The following is an 18,803-nucleotide window of genomic DNA, read 5'->3' as shown; positions in this document are numbered from 1 at the left end:
TGAAAGGCCGAAAGCTTTCATCAGTGCTCAATTTTAAATCTATCAAAAATGATTCCACTTTTGCATTGTTAACCTTGCTGGGAAAGGGTTCAATCTTCAGCAGCAGGATGGCTATTTTCTTGTTTTTCTCCCACATTGACAATTACTCTGTACAGTATCTGCACTCAGCACAGACACCACTCTGTGGTCTACTTTCTGCAGCTGGGGCAAAGTGACCGATTGCTTTAAAAGTCGTGGTAAGATAATTCAGCGCAAGTATGAAAGCTTCAGAACTGTTCAGAGAAATACTCCAACACCTGTATGTGCTGCTGCTCTTATGATTTGAACATGATGCCTTGATTGTTGGAAAGATGTGAATAAATTGGGCTTCCAGTGGCATAGAAAGTGCTTGTCATCCATGTGAAGGATTGAATGCAAGAACTACTGAAAATATTCACTCTAAATATAAGGAAATGATTAAGATGTGGACAAAAGACTGGGTTTTCAGAGATTTAGTACATCACTGGCACAGGAATCAAAGATGCGTGCAATTTTTCTGACAGTTCTTAGTGCAAGAAAATACCCAACATGTTCCCATTAGTTCAGTCCTAAAAATCAAATCTCTATTTTATAATTTGCTCTAAACTAATTTTTAAGTTAGATATTGGAAGATGCCACAATGACTTAAGGCTGATGAAAGCTTTTTGAGCAATTTTGCTGGGCACCTTTTTTTTGAGCAGTGTTACTCTTTCCCATTGAGAATGGTTAACACATTTCAATCTAGATATTTTAAATTGGTTGTGGGCCCTGTGTCTCACCTGGTTGCCCGTTGCCAACATTGCTCAAAAAGTTGCCCCGTGTATCATCAGCCAAAGAGAGTTAAGAAGAGTTGATTTATTCACTCTTGTGCCGTTTCAAGCCTCTATGACTTTATTTATTCTGTAGAAAACACACACACAGTGGATTTCCACATTTTATGGGGACATTCTGCAGATGTAATGGTTTGTATACTGTACAAATTGTATTTTCTGTGCCCCGACCCTAAATCTAAAAATGCAGAAAGATTGAAAGTTTAGGTATGTATGATTTAAAAGCATGTTTTCTCAAAAGGACAGATAATTAAAAAAAAAAAAGTCATACATTCTACCACTTGTCTGATTTTTGAATAAATCTGTTTTGAAAAAGTCTGTTGAGTGAATGATTCACTGACTCTCATAAAGACAATCTCTTTTATTCCTGAATTAATCCGTTTTTTTGAATGTTTCTGTTCAGTGAATATTTCAATTATTCACTCATAAATTCAACCTTTGTTTTATCACACAATGAATCAGCGTCTCCGCAAGTGTGCATGATTCAGTCATTCTTTCATCTCATAAAGACAGTCACTTGTCGCTACCTATACTGGTGTATCAATGTAACCTGCTGAAAATGCTCACCAATAACAATGAGAAGCCACAGACCTGGTGGACTATACATGTTATGTGTACCTCTCAGATGTTAATCTGTGCCAAGAAGATTTCTTCAAGCAGCTAACAAGAGAGATTAGGCTTAAATGTAAAATGTCCTGTTATATGCTAGTTAGTAAATGCCCTCCTAATATGCAATTAATCAATTGCACACATCCACAATCTTTCTTTATAATTTTTTGTGCACCGATTTTTGAATACATAAACACTGCTGCCAAATTAGAACAAATTATAATATCATCCTATTTAACATGCAATATCTAAAAATAATCCAAAACTCAGTTCTCAGCCCCACATTAAAAGCTATAGGACTTATTAGGAAATGTTGCACTGCTTTGTCTCTGAGGTCTAATTTTACATAACAGTCCCTTACATTGTTGTGCTCATTTTAAATGAATTTTATTTGTTTGCTAGCAATGGTAATTAAATCAACAGTAGAAATGTGTGTGGCCAAGTATTTTCATCTATAGCAATATATATATATATATATATATATATATATATATATATATATATATCTCAAAAGTGAATTCTGATTTTCTTTTAATTGCTGTGGACATTTAGGCTGATGTGTAACAATAATTATTAATCTTGTGAATGTGATATAAAAACTTAATGAAACGCATGAAATACATAACAAGAAGGCAATCTAAGGAAATTGCATGAATTTTTGATGCTTGGGCAGTTATCTCAAGGTGAACACATTACTAATCTCAAAAATATAGTTTTTAATTATCTTTGTTTGCAGTTCATTTTGAAGGGATATAGATGGCAGATTACAGTAGAATTTGGCCTGAGTTTATGACAGACCACAGCATATTCAGACATGACCAAAATGACTTTTGCAGGAGCCTAAAGGACTGTAGAGGAATGTACTATGAACTTCTACAAGGGAACAGCACAATATAAATAATACAAATTTTAAAAAATCTATATCAAAAGTTCATAGTGGGAAAAGGGAAGTGACCATGGTTGGCGTTGGTGATGCTTTTAATTTTTATTCATAAATTTCACAAAAAACATTAAATGCCCAATTTTAATTCTGAGAAGAGCAGTGTCAGAGTCTCCGTCCATCTCTCTCTCTCACCATATTTTCCACCCTCTCTTTTAACAGGTCTCTCCAGGTCCAGGCGAATTACTGCAATAAGACACAGGTGTTCATCATTTTACACTTACCCCACTTACTCACCTCTCGTCTCCGGACCTTCTCTCCCACTGCAGACTTTGCTGAACCACGCCCCCCTTGTCACATGCGTCTTCTAACTAAACTCCTTATACATTTCCTTATAAAGATCTTATAAATTTTATTATAGGTTTTCTTTTTCATTTTTTAAATATATATGATGGTCAGTCCGCCAGACGCAAAGCTGCCTGAGAACAACAGGGTGGCCATGACAGGAGTTGTTTTCTGAGGTTCTTTGTGTTTTACTTCGTGTACTGAAAAAAAAGATAAATCGGCATTATTTGTCTAAATACTTTACATTTAGAGAAAATTGATCTTAAGTTCATGGCGACGGATGATCAAACTAAACCAACAAAAAGCTTAACTAGTCTTATTCGCCGTACCTTAAACCAGTCGTGGAGATGCATCTCGTCCAGACTGAGTCTCTTCTGTGGATCCTGATGCAGACAATCACAAATCATCTGGCAGCATTCTGTGAAGAGAAAAAAAGAGAGAGATGTTTGATTATAAACGTTTAATTTACACCTGCTCTCTGTCAAGCCATGGGTCTTTTTTGTATGATTTAGAATTCAAATGGTCCTTCTATGTTGTTTGATGAAGATCTCACCATGTGTCAGGATGAGCCTGACCCAGCTTTTCTGACTGATCAAGCTCACATCGAGGTATGTGGGAAAATGGCCGCACACCATTACGAACAGAAGAATCCCAAGAGTCCACACTGTGGTCGGCTTTGCATGGCACATGCCTTTGGCTTCGAACTCAGGTGGACAGTACGTTCTCGTGCCTGCAGGAAAGATGTCTGATGTTTAATCAATGACGGCAGCATGTTGAGTGCATATAAGATGTGTTTCTGTGAGATAATTAATAAAGCACTTCATAACACATACCACTAAAGGATTTGAAGGCAGATTTCTTCATGACTGCACCACACCCGAAGTCAATTAATTTGACCTCCATGGTGTCCTGGTTCACCAGAAGGTTTTGTAGTTTTATGTCATGATGGAAGACGCCACGATCACAGCAAGTTTTAGCGGCTTCAATGACTTGCAACATAATACATCGTGCTTTGCCCTCATCAAGGCTTCCTCCACAGAGTTTCAAAAAACTAAACAAATCCACACAAGGCACTGGTCGCTCCATGACTATCACGTAGTGATCTTTGTCATCCTCCCAGTCAAGCAGCTTAATGATCTGGGAAACGCTGGGTCCATTGTTGGCCATGAGCATCAGGCCAATCTCCATTGGCAGACGTTTGAGATGACCAGGCTAACAGACAGAAAATTTTTCACAAATCAAAATGGTTTGCCTACTGAAAGCTCATTTTTAGTCTGTGATTAACATTAATATAAGATGTTATAGATTGAAAACAATTACTAAAAGGCAATAACACAGAGAGTGCAGTATACTCACCACTCTGATAGATGTCGTGGTTGGCATCTTATTTGAAAACTTTATAGCCACCTGATCAACAAAACAAAGAGTTAACAATTAGCATGTGCTGCGTACAGTCATAAACAATGAATGCAAAGTTTTGACAGTAAAACAACAAAAAAATTTAAACCTGAAGTCCATCCTTGCGGCGGGTCCCTTCATACACAAAGCCAAACCCTCCTTCACCCAGCTTGCAGCCGATTTCATATTGCCTGCAAATACGGCCTGTTAACAGACAAACAATAGTTTGAAATACAATTATATACATTTTTTAAAATAAGTTATGATAACATTTTCAGCCATTTATTAATCTTACTCTTGTCCAGGACGCTGTGTTCCTGCTGTTCCTTAGCAGCAAGGAGGTCTTCAGGAGTTGGATCTATAATAGGAATCAAATCAAATAAACAATATGAGTTAAATATTACACACACAAACTAATGTGGTTCTTCCTTTAGGAACGTTTATGAATTGACATCCCAAAAAACATAACATATCTAAACTGTTTCAGCCCGTTCACACCAAGAATGATAACTATAAAGATAACGTTATTTGCGTCCACACCAGCGGACATTATTGTTAAACTCTCAGTTTCGTCACAGTAGGATTGATTCTGATTGGCTGTCAGTGATTTTATAATTCATCAGCTGGAAAAAAAGAAAATTTGTTCTGAAAGTGATTCCAACGATATTGTTTCTCTTTTTCATTATAGCTGCGGTGTGAACTCTGCTGAACTTTTTTAATTTTTAGAACTATATCTGTATCATTATCTTTGTAGTTATCGGCCTTGTTGTGAACAGGCATTTACTCTAAAATGTTTGGTGTGATAATGTTAGCAGTGTTTTTCCTTTTCCTTAATTATGTTTCTGTAATTGAAGAATCAGTCATTTATCAATATTTGCATCATCATGACATGTTTTTGTGACTGTACCATCGCTATCTCTCCACTGTGTTCCCGCCTCTTTCCAGCATTTCTCCTCGGCTTCGGACAGATTATATCTTCCAGCTCCACTGCAAGGAAAGTGATGAGCGGCCCACTTCCAGAAGCTCTTCTTCTTCTTCTTCTCCTCCTCCTCCTCTCTCCCTTCATCAATCTCAGCAGCACTAACAGACAGAGGAGGATGACGGCTCTCTGACGTGATGGGGCCGTCTTTAGGATGTACACAGAGTTCACTCTGGTCTATTAACAGACAAACAATTGTGGTAAATATGAAATACAAGTTTACATGTTAATTTGATCCAGTACAAAATAAATCATAATAACATTTCCTAATTCTCATGTATGTATTAATCTTACTCTTGTCCAGGACGCTGCGTTTCTGCTGTTCTTCAGCATCAAGGAGGTCTCCAGGAGCTGGATCTATAATATCAATTAAATAAAAATAAATTAATTAATTTAAAAAAAAGAGTAAAATATGACATACTCAAATTATGTCTGTTCTTGATTTAGGAGTAGGTCTGAATTGAATTTATATCCTACAATTTAAACTCAAACTTAAATAAATAAAAATATATGTTTCCTGTTACTCTAAAATGTTTGGTGTGATAATTACAGCAGTGTTTTGGGATCGTGATAATTTTTATAATTATTTTATGTTATAATAATGATAATAGGGAATAACAGAAACTCTTGTTACTGAATATTCAGTGATTTATCAGTTTTTGATGTGAGTGTACCATCGTTATCTCTCCACTGTGTTTCTGCCTCTATCCCGTATTTCTCCTCAGCTTTGGCCAGGTCATATGTTCCCTTTCTGCGGGAAACAAAGTGAAGAGTGGCCCACTTCCAGAAGCTCTTCATCTTTCTCCCTACATCGGTCTCAAGAGCACCAACCGGCGCCGGTTGACGGTTCTCCGTCATGATGGGGGAGTCTTTGGGGTGTACACAGGGTTCTCGTACACTCTCCAAACCAGTCGCTTTTTTTAGTCTAGAAAGCAGTCCCATGATAACACCGTTTGTCAGTCGCTAACAGTCGCTACCAAGTACGTTACTCTCGAGACTGCAAAGTACTAAATCAGCAGAGTTTCGTGGCTTTAAATACCTTCAACGGCGAAGTGTGACGTCATAAAGGCTCGCGCGGAATGGAATACAAAAAAAAAAAAAAAACTAAACTGGTCCTTTCGAACGATAACATTCATATCCAGTGAAGTTTACCAACGATATAATTTGCTGTTTTATCAATCGTATGTCACATTAAAGTGACATAAGATAAAACCTTGTATATTTGTGTAAACAGCGGTTAACGTTAAGTTGGAAATCACAACAATCTTAAAGTGACAGCGACCTTAAATACCCTCTCCTGTCCGTGTCAAGAAAAGTCACAGTGATTTTGTCTGAGTAACTTTAATAGCTTTAATAATTCGCACAGTGAAGACTTTTTCATCTATTCAGCTATTTCATCAAGCCCTAACTTTGCTGTAAAAATACACAGTATTTGGAAAGACACATGGCACGAGTCCAAATCGTCATGATGATTGCCACTTGTAGCCATGTTTATTCATTTAAAATGATAATGTGTACTATGACCTTTCGCTGACCCTCTTTGACCTGTATAATTTCTCCACAAATGAAAGAGCCCACACCCTTGACCTGGCTGCTAATAAATGCCGCAAAATGGAGAGCCAATGAAACTCTGCATCATCCGTCCAGATATTTGTATTATCATCTTTTTCAAATTCACAATGCGGAAATTAGTGGTGCTTCGATTGATCAGCTACCGATCACAATCGGCCTATAATCGCTTTGTGATGATTGATCGGCGGTCTCTAAAAAGGCTGATCTCATAAAACTGATCTCAAGATGACGTGGTGCTTGCTTGCCGTGAGAGGTTTGGCTCGACACGAAGTGACTCAAGTGAGACGGTGCGGCGTGGGTGAAATAATTATAATGCTTTAGGTGAGATACAATTCATATTTCTCAATTAAATAACTGATAAAGTAATTTGAAGAAGTTTCTGTGAGACATAATTTCACAAACAGTGTGAATGAATCACAACGCATTCTCTTTCTCAAAATGCAAATGGCTTCAAATCACATCGCTTCTGCACTATAAGTCAGCTGCATGCTCCATCGTCGACACAGGAATTGTCACTTAGACTATCGAGGAAGTGTCGCATCGTCACAAACATTTTCAATTAGCATTTTTTCTTTTTAATTCTTTCCAGTGTTTAAGTCATTCAGTGCTCACACGTTTTCGTGAAGGCTGTGCACTCGTGCACACTTGCAGCACACACACATAATAATGCCATGTTCATGTACTTTCTGCAGCTGGGGCAAAGTGACTGATTGCTTTAAAAGTCGTGGTAAGATAATTCAGCGCAAGTATGGAAGCTTCAGAACTGTTCAGAGAAATACTCCAACACCTGTATGTGCTGCTGCTCTTATGATTTGAACATGATGCCTAGATTGTTATTTGGAAAGATGTGAATAAATTGGGCTTCCAGTGGCATAGAAAGTGCTTGTCATCCATGTGAAGGATTGAATGCAAGAACTACTGAAAATATTCACTCTAAATATAAGGAAATGATTAAGATGTGGACAAAAGACTGGGTTTTCAGAGATTTAGTACATCACTGTGCCGCAGGAATCAAAGATGCGTGCAAGCCATTTTTCTGACAGTTCTTAGTGCAAGAAAATACCCAACATGTTCCCATTAGTTTAGTCCTAAAAATCAAATCAAATCTCTATTTTATAATTTGCTCAAAACTAATTTTTAAGTTAGATATTGGAAGATGCCACAATGACTTAAGGCTGATGAAAGCTTTTTGAGCAATTTTGCTGGACACCTTTCCCATTGAGAATGGGTAACACATTTCTATCTAGATATTTTAAATTGGTTGTGGGTCCCGTGTCTCACCTGGTTGCCCGTTGCAAACATTTCTTAAAGTTGCCAGGCAACATTGCTCAAAAAGTTGCCCCGTGTATCATCAGCCAAAGAGAGTTAAGAAGAGTTGATTTATTCACTCTTGTGCCGTTTCAAGCCTCTATGACTTTATTTATTCTGTAGAAAACACACACACATTGGATTTCCACATTTTATGGGGACATTCTGCAGATGTAATGGTTTGTATACTGTACAAATTGTATTTTCTGTGCCCCGACCCTAAATCTAAAAATGCAGAAAGATTGAAAGTTTGCATAAAGCATTCTCTATGAATCATACCGAATGCTTTCTGTAAACTTTGAATATTTTTGCATATATGATTTAAAAGCATGTTTTCTAAAAAAGGACAGATAATTAATAAAAAAAAGTCAAATTCAACCACTTGCCTGATTTGTGAATAAATCTGTTTGGAGTCTGTTGAGTGAATGATTCACTGACTCTCATAAAGACAATCTCTTTTATTCCTGAATTAATCTGTTTTTTGAATGTTTCTGTTCAGTGATTATTTCAATTGTTCACTCATAAATTCAACCTTTGTTTTATCACGCAATGAATCAGCGACAGTGCATGATTCAGTCATGCTTTCATCTCATAAAGACAGTCACTTGTCGCCACCTACTGGTGTATCAATGTAACCTGCTGAAAATGCTCACCAATAACAATGAGAAGCCACAGACCTGGGGCCTGTTCTTCGTACGTCGCTTATTACATCCGAGTTCAAATGACACATCCAAGATGATATCATCGTGCTAATCATGATCCAGCTAATTGGGTTCTTCGAACACACCTGTTGTGTATGATTAGTATCGCTGGATTGAGTTATCGGAGATAATTGCGCGTTCATGTGTTGTCCTAAAAGGGGATATGTATCGATACACGAAACCATGATCAGCAGTGCAGAGATTGGCTGGTGGCAAGACGGCAACGTAATGACGTCATATAGTTTAAAACGACACCTGACGAAAAACTTGACAAATTTCTGGACTTTTATAAGGAAACAGCCAAGCAAACAAAACTGCATAAATGTTATAATAGATACATTTTTTCCCCCCATTTTTTCATGATTCCCAATTATTTAGATTCGCAATTTATAATCGTTGTGCAGTGTTTACATTTTTATTTCAATGTAGAAATTATCTATTCATTTTATTTTATATTTGGACAGATTTGATACGTGACAGCATTAATGAAAGTTTCTTAAGGGTCAATATCATGTTATCTGCATCTCCTTCGCTCCATCAAGCCACTCTTATAATAGCAGTCATCACTCAAAATAATGCACGACTCTATTATCTGTATAGCATGTGTGTAAGACTTTAATACATTTATGAAGTAATACTTTTATGACAAATAAATATTTCAGTGAGTAAAGCTGGCTGTGTCTATAGTAGGCTGTTATGGACTACACAACATTTTAATATTATTTTTAAATAATTTTTTTAATGATTATTAATTTAAATTATTGTCCCTGGATCAGTACGATACTCTTGTAATAAAGTAGCGGTGGCAGCAGACATATTTTGAGTATCAGTTCTGGTTGAAAAGAAGCGATCTAATCCTGTTTACATGAAATAAGGTTTAAGCTAACGGACCTGTTGATATGACAGCAGCTCCGGGATGAGCTTCGAAGAACCAAACGATCCAAGATCACGCCAAATCGTCAACAATCAAATCCAGCTAACTGAGTTAGCGACATACGAAGAACAGGCCCCTGGTGGACTATACATGTTATGTGTGCCTCTCAGATGTTAATCTGTGCCAATAACATTTCTTCAAGCAGCTAACAAGAGAGATTAGGCTTAAATGTAAAATGTCCTGTTATATGCTAGTTAGTAAATGCCCTCCTAATATGCAATTAATCAATTGCACACATCCACAATCTTTCTTTACAATTTTTTTGTGCACTGATTTTTGAATACATAAACACTGCTGCCAAATTAGAACAAATTATAATATCATCCTATTTAACATGCAATATCTAAAAATAATCCAAAACTCAGTTCTCAGCCCCACATTAACAGCTATAGGACTTATTAGGAAATGTTGCACTGCTTTGTCTCCGAGGTCTAATTTTACATAACAGTCCCTTACATTGTTGTGCTCATTTTAAATCAATTTTATTTGTTTGCTAGCAATGGTAATTAAATCAACAGTAGAAATGTGTGAGCACACTTGTGTGGCCAAGTATTTTCATCTATAGCAATATATAGCAATATATATATATATATATATATATATATATATATATATATATCTCAAAAGTGAATTCTGATTTTCTTTTAATTGCTGTGGACATTTAGGCTGATGTGTAACAATAATTATTAATCTTGTGAATGTGATATAAAAACTTAATGAAACGCATGAAATACATAACAAGAAGGCAATCTAAGGAAATTGCATGAATTTTTGATGCTTGGGCAGTTATCTCAAGGTGAACACATTACTAATCTCAAAAATATAGTTTTTAATTATCTTTGTTTGCAGTTCATTTTGAAGGGATATAGATGGCAGATTACAGTAGAATTTGGCCTGAGTTTATGACAGACCACAGCATATTCAGACATGACCAAAATGACTTTTGCAGGAGCCTAAAGGACTGTAGAGGAATGTACTATGAACTTCTACAAGGGAACAGCACAATATAAATAATACAAATTAAAAAAAAATATATCAAAAGTTCATAGTGGGAAAAGGGAAGTGACCAGGGTAGGCGTTGGTGACGCTGTTAATTTTTATTCATAAACTTCACAAAAAACCATTAAAGGCCCAATTTTAATTCTGAGAAGAGCAGTGTCAGAGTCTCCGTCCATTCTCTCTCTCTCACCATATTTTCCAGCCTCTCTTTTAACAGGTCTCTCCAGGTCCAGGCGAATTACTGCAATAAGACACAGGTGTTCATCATTTTACACTTACCCCACTTACTCACCTCTCGTCTCCGGACCTTCTCTCCCACTGCAGACTTTGCTGAACCACGCCCCCCTCGTCACATGCATCTTCTAACTAAACTCCTTATACATTTCCTTATAAAGATCTTATAAATTTTATTATAGGTTTTCTTTTTCATTTTTTAAATATATATGATGGTCAGTCCGCCAGACGCAAAGCTGCCTGAGAACAACAGGGTGGCCATGACAGGAGTTGTTTTCTGAGGTTCTTTGTGTTTTACTTCGTGTACTGAAAAAAAAGATAAATCGGCATTATTTGTCTAAATACTTTACATTTAGAGAAAATTGATCTTAAGTTCATGGCGACGGATGATCAAACTAAACCAACAAAAAGCTTAACTAGTCTTATACGCCGTACCTTAAACCAGTCGTGGAGATGCATCTCGTCCAGACTGAGTCTCTTCTGTGGATCCTGATGCAGACAATCACAAATCATCTGGCAGCATTCTGTGAAGAGAAAAAAAGAGAGAGATGTTTGATTATAAACGTTTAATTTACACCTGCTCTCTGTCAAGCCATGGGTCTTTTTTGTATGATTTAGAATTCAAATGGTCCTTCTATGTTGTTTGATGAAGATCTCACCATGTGTCAGGATGAGCCTGATCCAGCTTTTCTGACTGATCAAGCTCACATCGAGGTATGTGGGAAAATGGCCGCACACCATTACAAACAGAAGAATCCCAAGAGTCCACACTGTGGTCGGCTTTGCATGGCACATGCCTTTGGCTTCGAACTCAGGTGGACAGTACGTTCTCGTGCCTGCAGGAAAGATGTCTGATGTTTAATCAATGACGGCAGCATGTTGAGTGCATATAAGATGTGTTTCTGTGAGATAATTAATAAAGCACTTCATAACACATACCACTAAAGGATTTGAAGGCAGATTTCTTCATGACTGCACCACACCCGAAGTCAATTAATTTGACCTCCATGGTGTCCTGGTTCACCAGAAGGTTTTGTAGTTTTATGTCATGATGGAAGACGCCACGATCACAGCAAGTTTTAGCGGCTTCAATGACTTGCAACATAATACATCGTGCCTTGCCCTCATCAAGGCTTCCTCCACAGAGTTTCAAAAAACTAAACAAATCCACACAAGGCACTGGTCGCTCCATGACTATCACGTAGTGATCTTTGTCATCCTCCCAGTCAAGCAGCTTAATGATCTGGGAAACGCTGGGTCCATTGTTGGCCATGAGCATCAGGCCAATCTCCATTGGCAGACGTTTGAGATGACCAGGCTAACAGACAGAAAATTGTTCACAAATCAATATGGTTTGCCTACTGAAAGCTCATTTTTAGTCTGTGATTAACATTAATATAAGATGTTATAGATTGAAAACAATTACTAAAAGGCAATAACACAGAGAGTGCAGTATACTCACCACTCTGATAGATGTCGTGGTTGGCATCTTATTTGAAAACTTTATAGCCACCTGATCAACAAAACAAAGAGTTAACAATTAGCATGTGCTGCGTACAGTCATAAACAATGAATGCAAAGTTTTGACAGTAAAACAACAAAAAAATTTAAACCTGAAGTCCATCCTTGCGGCGGGTCCCTTCATACACAAAGCCAAACCCTCCTTCACCCAGCTTGCAGCCGATTTCATATTGCCTGCAAATACGGCCTGTTAACAGACAAACAATAGTATGAAATACAATTATATACATTTTTTAAAATAAGTTATGATAACATTTTCAGCCATTTATTAATCTTACTCTTGTCCAGGACGCTGTGTTCCTGCTGTTCCTTAGCAGCAAGGAGGTCTTCAGGAGTTGGATCTATAATAGGAATCAAATCAAATAAACAATATGAGTTAAATATTACACACACAAACTAATGTGGTTCTTCCTTTAGGAACGTTTATGAATTGACATCCCAAAAAACATAACATATCTAAACTGTTTCAGCCCGTTCACACCAAGAATGATAACTATAAAGATAACGTTATTTGCGTCCACACCAGCGGACATTATTGTTAAACTCTCAAGTTCGTCACAGCAGGATTGATTCTGATTGGCTGTCAGTGATTTTATAATTCATCAGCTGGAAAAAAAGAAAATTTGTTCTGAAAGTGATTCCAACGATATTGTTTCTCTTTTTCATTATAGCTGCGGTGTGAACTCTGCTGAACTTTTTTAATTTTTAGAACTATATCTGTATCATTATCTTTGTAGTTATCGGCCTTGTTGTGAACAGGCATTTACTCTAAAATGTTTGGTGTGATAATGTTAGCAGTGTTTTTCTTTTCCTTAATTATGTTTCTGTAATTGAAGAATCAGTCATTTATCAATATTTGCATCATCATGACATGTTTTTGTGACTGTACCATCGCTATCTCTCCACTGTGTTCCCGCCTCTTTCCAGCATTTCTCCTCGGCTTCGGACAGATTATATCTTCCAGCTCCACTGCAAGGAAAGTGATGAGCGGCCCACTTCCAGAAGCTCTTCTTCTTCTTCTTCTTCTCCTCCTCCTCCTCTCTCCCTTCATCAATCTCAGCAGCACTAACAGACAGAGGAGGATGACGGCTCTCTGACGTGATGGGGCCATCTTTAGGATGTACACAGAGTTCACTCTGGTCTATTAACAGACAAACAATTGTGGTAAATATGAAATACAAGTTTACATGTTAATTTGATCAAGTACAAAATAAATCATAATAACATTTCCTAATTCTCATGTATGTATTAATCTTACTCTTGTCCAGGACGCTGCGTTTCTGCTGTTCTTCAGCATCAAGGAGGTCTCCAGGAGCTGGATCTATAATATCAATTAAATAAAAAATAAATAAAAAAATAGTAAAATATGACATACTCAAATTATGTCTGTTCTTGATTTAGGAGTAGGTCTGAATTGAATTTATATCCTACAATTTAAACTCAAACTTAAATAAAAAAAATATATGTTTCCTTATACTCTAAAATGTGTTTTGGGATAGTGATCATTTTTTATAATTATTTTATGTTATAATAATGATAATAGGGAATAACAGAAACTCTTGTTACTGAATATTCAGTGATTTATCAGTTTTTGATGTGAGTGTACCATCGTTATCTCTCCACTGTGTTTCTGCCTCTATCCCGTATTTCTCCTCAGCTTTGGCCAGGTCATATGTTCCCTTTCTGCGGGAAACAAAGTGAAGAGCGGCCCACTTCCAGAAGCTCTTCATCTTTCTCCCTACATCGGTCTCAAGAGCACCAACCGGCGCCGGTTGACGGTTCTCCGTCATGATGGGGGAGTCTTTGGGGTGTACACAGGGTTCTCGTACACTCTCCAAACCAGTCACTTTTTTTAGTCTAGAAAGCAGTCCCATGATAACACCGTTTGTCAGTCGCTAACAGTCGCTACCAAGTACGTTACTCTCGAGACTCCAAAGTACAAAATCAGCAGAGTTTCATGGCTTTAAATACCTTCAACTGCGAAGTGTGACGTCATAAAGGCTCGCGCAGAATGGAATACAAAAAAAAAAAAAAAAAACTAAACTGGTCCTTTCGAACGATAACATTCATATCCAGTGAAGTTTACTAACGATATAATTTGCTGTTTTATCAATCACATTAAAGTGACATAAGATAAAACAGAAATATGAGAAAATAGAAACCTTGTATATTTGTGTAAACACAGCGGTTAACGTTAAGTTGGAAATCACAACAATCTTAAAGTGACAGCGACCTTAAATACCCTCTCCTGTCTGTGTCAACAAAAGCCACAGTGATTTTGTCTGAGTAACTTTAATAGCTTTAATAATTCGCACAAAGACATATATATATATGATGGCTACTTTAATTCTACTGTTAAAAAGACTTTTTTAAGTTTGTATCTTTCTGCAGATTTTGTGGAAATTTACAATTTTGCTAAAACCCAATTTTTGCATTAGTGCTTTTTAGCCCCCCCAATCAAAAAATTCAAAATGTATATCTTTGTTTTCATATTTTGTAAACAAAATAAACCTGCCTCAATATGACTGACAGACATTTTTGGAATTATTTTAGCTATTTCATCTAGCCCTAACTTTGCTGTAAAAATACACAGTATTTGGAAAGATACATGGTATGAGTCCAAATCGTCCTGATGATTGCCACTTGCAGCCATGTTTATTCATTTAAAATGATAATGTAATGGCTATAAACACTATAGTATTTACGGTAGTCCTGTTGGGTGAGTATGGTAGTCTCTTGCCTACGTGTCCTTTATGAATGGGCTGGCATTAGGTTTTGAGTAATGGCAGGTGGATGCTGATTGCCAGATAGGTGGTGGTGGTTTCTTTCTTGGAGACTGCAATGATGGTTTGTGCCAGCTTTGGAAAACAGTTGTCGTAGCTGTTGTTAGGTATGTGACAATGTTGGATGTAATACTTTTTAACCGCGTGATATTGTGTATAATCATTGGCATTTAAATGTTTTGTGCAGATGGCAATGATGGTTTGTGCCAGAGTTGGAAAACTTGTCTAGCTGGTACTAGGTATGTGATTGTATATGGTTGAAGTGTATGTTTGTTTTATATTGTGCTAAATTGGAACGTGTATTCATGTTATTTGATGTATGTTGTTTTTAAAAATGATTTTGAAATGTTTTCGCACAATAAGGAGGGTGTCTTTCTGGCTCTTTTTTAGGAGCTGGCCTGTGTCACTGTTTTGAATGACTGTTTTTGTCTGGTGTAAAGTATTGCACATTTGCACATGATATATTGGGGGTTGTTGAACCCTGATGGTATCAACTTGCTACCAGCTAAGCCTATTTGTGTTTAGAACCTTTGACGAGTTAATAAATATTGGTTACTTGAATGACTTGATTGGATAAATTCATTGCTTGACATTGATAGGCTTTACAATAATGTGTACTATGACCTTTTGCTGACCCTCTTTGACCTGTATAATTTCTCCACAAATGAAAGAGCCCACACCCTTGACCTGGATGCTAATAAATGCTGCAAAATGGAGAGCCAATGAAACTCTGCATCATCCGTCCAGATATTTGTATTATCATCTTTTTCAAATTCACAATGCGGAAATTAGTGGTGCTTCCATTGATCAGCTACCGATCACAATCGGCCTATAATCACTTTGTGATGATTGATTGGCGGGCTCTAAAAATGTTGATCTTATAAAACTGATCTCAAGATGACGTGGGGCTTGCCGTGAGAGGTTTGGCTCGACATGAAATGAGACGGTGCATCTCAGTCTCTGTCCGGCGTGGGTGAAATAATTATAATGCTTTAGGTGAGGCACAATTCATATTTCTCAATTAAATAACTGATAAAGTAATTTGAAGAAGTTTCTGTGAGACATAATTTCACAAACAGTGTGAATGAATCCCAAGGCATTCTCTTTCTCAAAATGCAAATGGCTTCAAATCACATCGCACTATAAGTCAGCTGCATGCTCCATAGTCGACACCGGAATTGTCACTTGGACTATCGAGGAAGTGTCGCATCGTCACAAACATTTTTAATTAGCATTTTTTCTTTTTAATTCTTTCCAGTGTTTAAGTAATTCAGTGCTCACACGTTTTCGTGAAGGCTGTGCACACTTGCAGCACACACATAATAATGCCATGTTCATGTACTTTCTGCAGCTGGGGCAAAGTGACTGATTGCTTTAAAAGTCGTGGTAAGATAATTCAGCGCAAGTATGAAAGCTTCAGAACTGTTCAGAGAAATACTCCAACACCTGTATGTGCTGCTCCTCTTATGATTTGAACATGATGCCTAGATTGTTATTTGGAAAGATGTGAATAAATTGGGCTTCCAGTGGCATAGAAAGTGCTTGTCATCCATGTGAAGGATTGAATGCAAGAACTACTGAAAATATTCACTCTAAATATAAGGAAATGATTAAGATGTGGACAAAAGACGGGGTTTTCAGAGATTTAGTACATCACTGTGCCGCAGGAATCAAAGATGCGTGCAAGCCATTTTTCTGACAGTTCTTAGTGCAAGAAAATACCCAACATGTTCCCATTAGTTTAGTCCTAAAAATCAAATCAAATCTCTATTTTATAATTTGCTCTAAACTAATATTTAAGTTAGATATTGGAAGATGCCACAATGACTTAAGGCTGATGAAAGCTTTTTGAGCAATTTTGCTGGACACCTTTCCCATTGAGAATGGGTAACACATTTCTATCTAGATATTTTAAATTGGTTGTGGGTCCCGTGTCTCACCTGGTTGCCCGTTGCAAACATTTCTTAAAGTTGCCAGGCAACATTGCTCAAAAAGTTGCCCCGTGTATCATCAGCCAAAGAGAGTTAAGAAGAGTTGATTTATTCACTCTTGTGCCGTTTCAAGCCTCTATGACTTTATTTATTCTGTAGAAAACACACACACACATTGGATTTCCACATTTTATGGGGACATTCTGCAAATGTAATGGTTTGTATACTGTACAAATTGTATTTTCTTTGCCCCGACCCTAAATCTAAAAATGCAGAAAGATTGAAAGTTTGCATAAAGCATTCTCTATGAATCATACCGAATGCTTTCTGTAAACTTTTAATATTTTTGCATATATGATTTAAAAGCATGTTTTCTCAAAAGGACAGATAATTCATAAAAAAAAGTCATAAATTCAACCACTTGCCTGATTTGTGAATAAATCTGTTTGGAGTCTGTTGAGTGAATGATTCACTGACTCTCATAAAGACAATCTCTTTTATTCCTGAATTAATCTGTTTTTTGAATGTTTCTGTTCAGTGATTATTTCAATTGTTCACTCATAAATTCAACCTTTGTTTTATCACGCAATGAATCAGCGACGGTGCATGATTCAGTCATTCTTTCATCTCATAAAGACAGTCACTTGTCGCCACCTACTGGTGTATCAATGTAACCTGCTGAAAATGCTCACCAATAACAATGAGAAGCCACAGACCTGGGGCCTGTTCTTCGTACGTCGCTTATTACATCCGAGATCAAATGACACATCCAAGATGATATCATCGTGCTAATCATGATCCAGCTAATTGGGTTCTTCGAACACACCTGTTGTGTATGATTAGTATCGCTGGATTGAGTTATCGGAGATAATTGCGCGTTCATGTGTTGTCCTAAAAGGGGATATGTATCGATACACGAAACCATGATCAGCAGTGCAGCGATTGGCTGGTGGCAAGTCGGCATTTTTTCATGATTCCCAATTATTTAGATTCGCAATTTATAATCGTTGTGCAGTGTTTACATTTTTATTTCAATGTAGAAATTATCTATTCATTTTATTTTATATTTGGACAGATTTGATACGTGACAGCATTAATGAAAGTTTCTTAAGGGTCAATATCATGTTATCTGCATCTCCTGCGCTCCATCAAGCCACTCTTATAATAGCAGTCATCACTCAAAATAATGCACGACTCTATTATCTGTATAGCATGTGTGTAAGACTTTAATACATTTATGAAGTAATACTTTTATGACAAATAAATATTTCAGTGAGTAAAGCTGGCTGTGTCTATAGTAGGCTGTTATGGACTACACAACATTTTAATATTATTTTTAAATACATTTTTTAATGATTATTAATTTAAATTATTGTCCCTGGATCAGTACGATACTCTTGTAATAAAGTAGCGGTGGTAGCAGACATATTTTTAGTATCAGTTCTGGTTGAAAAGAAGCGATCTAATCCTGTTTACATGAAATAAGGTTTAAGCTAACGGACCTGTTGCTATGACAGCAGCTCCGGGATGAGCTTCGAAGAACCAAACGATCCAAGATCACGCCAAATCGTCAACAATCAAATCCAGCTAACTGAGTTAGCGACATACGAAGAACAGGCCCCTGGTGGACTATACATGTTATGTGTGCCTCTCAGATGTTAATCTGTGCCAATAAGATTTCTTCAAGCAGCTAACAAGAGAGATTAGGCTTAAATGTAAAATGTCCTGTTATATGCTAGTTAGTAAATGCCCTCCTAATAT

General features: G+C 37.0%; 1 protein-coding gene across 3 annotated transcripts; it reads right to left on the bottom strand.

The window, feature by feature from the left end:
- Positions 1–2,446: 2,446 nt before the first annotated feature.
- On the bottom strand, positions 2,447–14,304 carry LOC113092149 (serine/threonine-protein kinase pim-2-like). Of its 3 annotated transcripts, XM_026257756.1 has the most exons (12): positions 13,935–14,304; positions 13,587–13,649; positions 13,218–13,469; positions 12,607–12,669; positions 4,988–5,236; positions 4,376–4,438; positions 4,190–4,284; positions 4,039–4,089; positions 3,516–3,894; positions 3,236–3,412; positions 3,012–3,100; positions 2,447–2,882 (listed from the first exon to the last, which is right to left on the bottom strand). In XM_026257756.1, the coding sequence occupies exons 1-12, from the start codon at positions 14,200–14,202 to the stop codon at positions 2,871–2,873; spliced, it is 1,761 nt and encodes a 586-aa protein (XP_026113541.1). In that variant the 5' UTR covers positions 14,203–14,304; the 3' UTR covers positions 2,447–2,870. The 3 variants fall into 3 exon arrangements, with proteins under 3 accessions (XP_026113541.1, XP_026113544.1, XP_026113543.1); XM_026257759.1 differs by lacking the exons at positions 12,607–12,669; positions 13,218–13,469; positions 13,587–13,649; positions 13,935–14,304 and adding exons at positions 5,354–5,416; positions 5,734–6,090 and having other exon boundaries at positions 2,448–2,882; XM_026257758.1 differs by lacking the exons at positions 2,447–2,882; positions 3,012–3,100; positions 3,236–3,412; ... (3 more) ...; positions 4,376–4,438; positions 4,988–5,236 and adding exons at positions 10,757–11,113; positions 11,243–11,331; positions 11,467–11,643; ... (1 more) ...; positions 12,270–12,320; positions 12,421–12,515.
- Between the last annotated feature and the right edge of the window lie 4,499 nt (positions 14,305–18,803).

This window comes from Carassius auratus, unplaced genomic scaffold, assembly GCF_003368295.1.
Source record: "Carassius auratus strain Wakin unplaced genomic scaffold, ASM336829v1 scaf_tig00214480, whole genome shotgun sequence".
Lineage (NCBI taxonomy): Eukaryota > Metazoa > Chordata > Actinopteri > Cypriniformes > Cyprinidae > Carassius > Carassius auratus.
The sequence above is the reverse complement of the archived record's forward strand: the minus strand, read 5'-3'. Positions and strand labels throughout refer to the sequence as shown.

What these genes read in the sequence shown, in the direction of transcription:
- LOC113092149 (XM_026257756.1), bottom strand. Translation starts at nt 14,202, where the DNA reads ATGGGACTGCTTTCTAGACTAAAAAAAGTGACTGGTTTGGAGAGTGTA. An exon ending in ACGCAGCGTCCTGGACAAGA is followed by an intron (nt 13,470 to 13,586) that starts GTAAGATTAATA and finishes GTCTGTTAATAG; the next exon opens with ACCAGAGTGAACTCTGTGTA. An exon ending in CAGGCTCATCCTGACACATG is followed by an intron (nt 3,101 to 3,235) that starts GTGAGATCTTCA and finishes TTCTCTTCACAG; the next exon opens with AATGCTGCCAGATGATTTGT.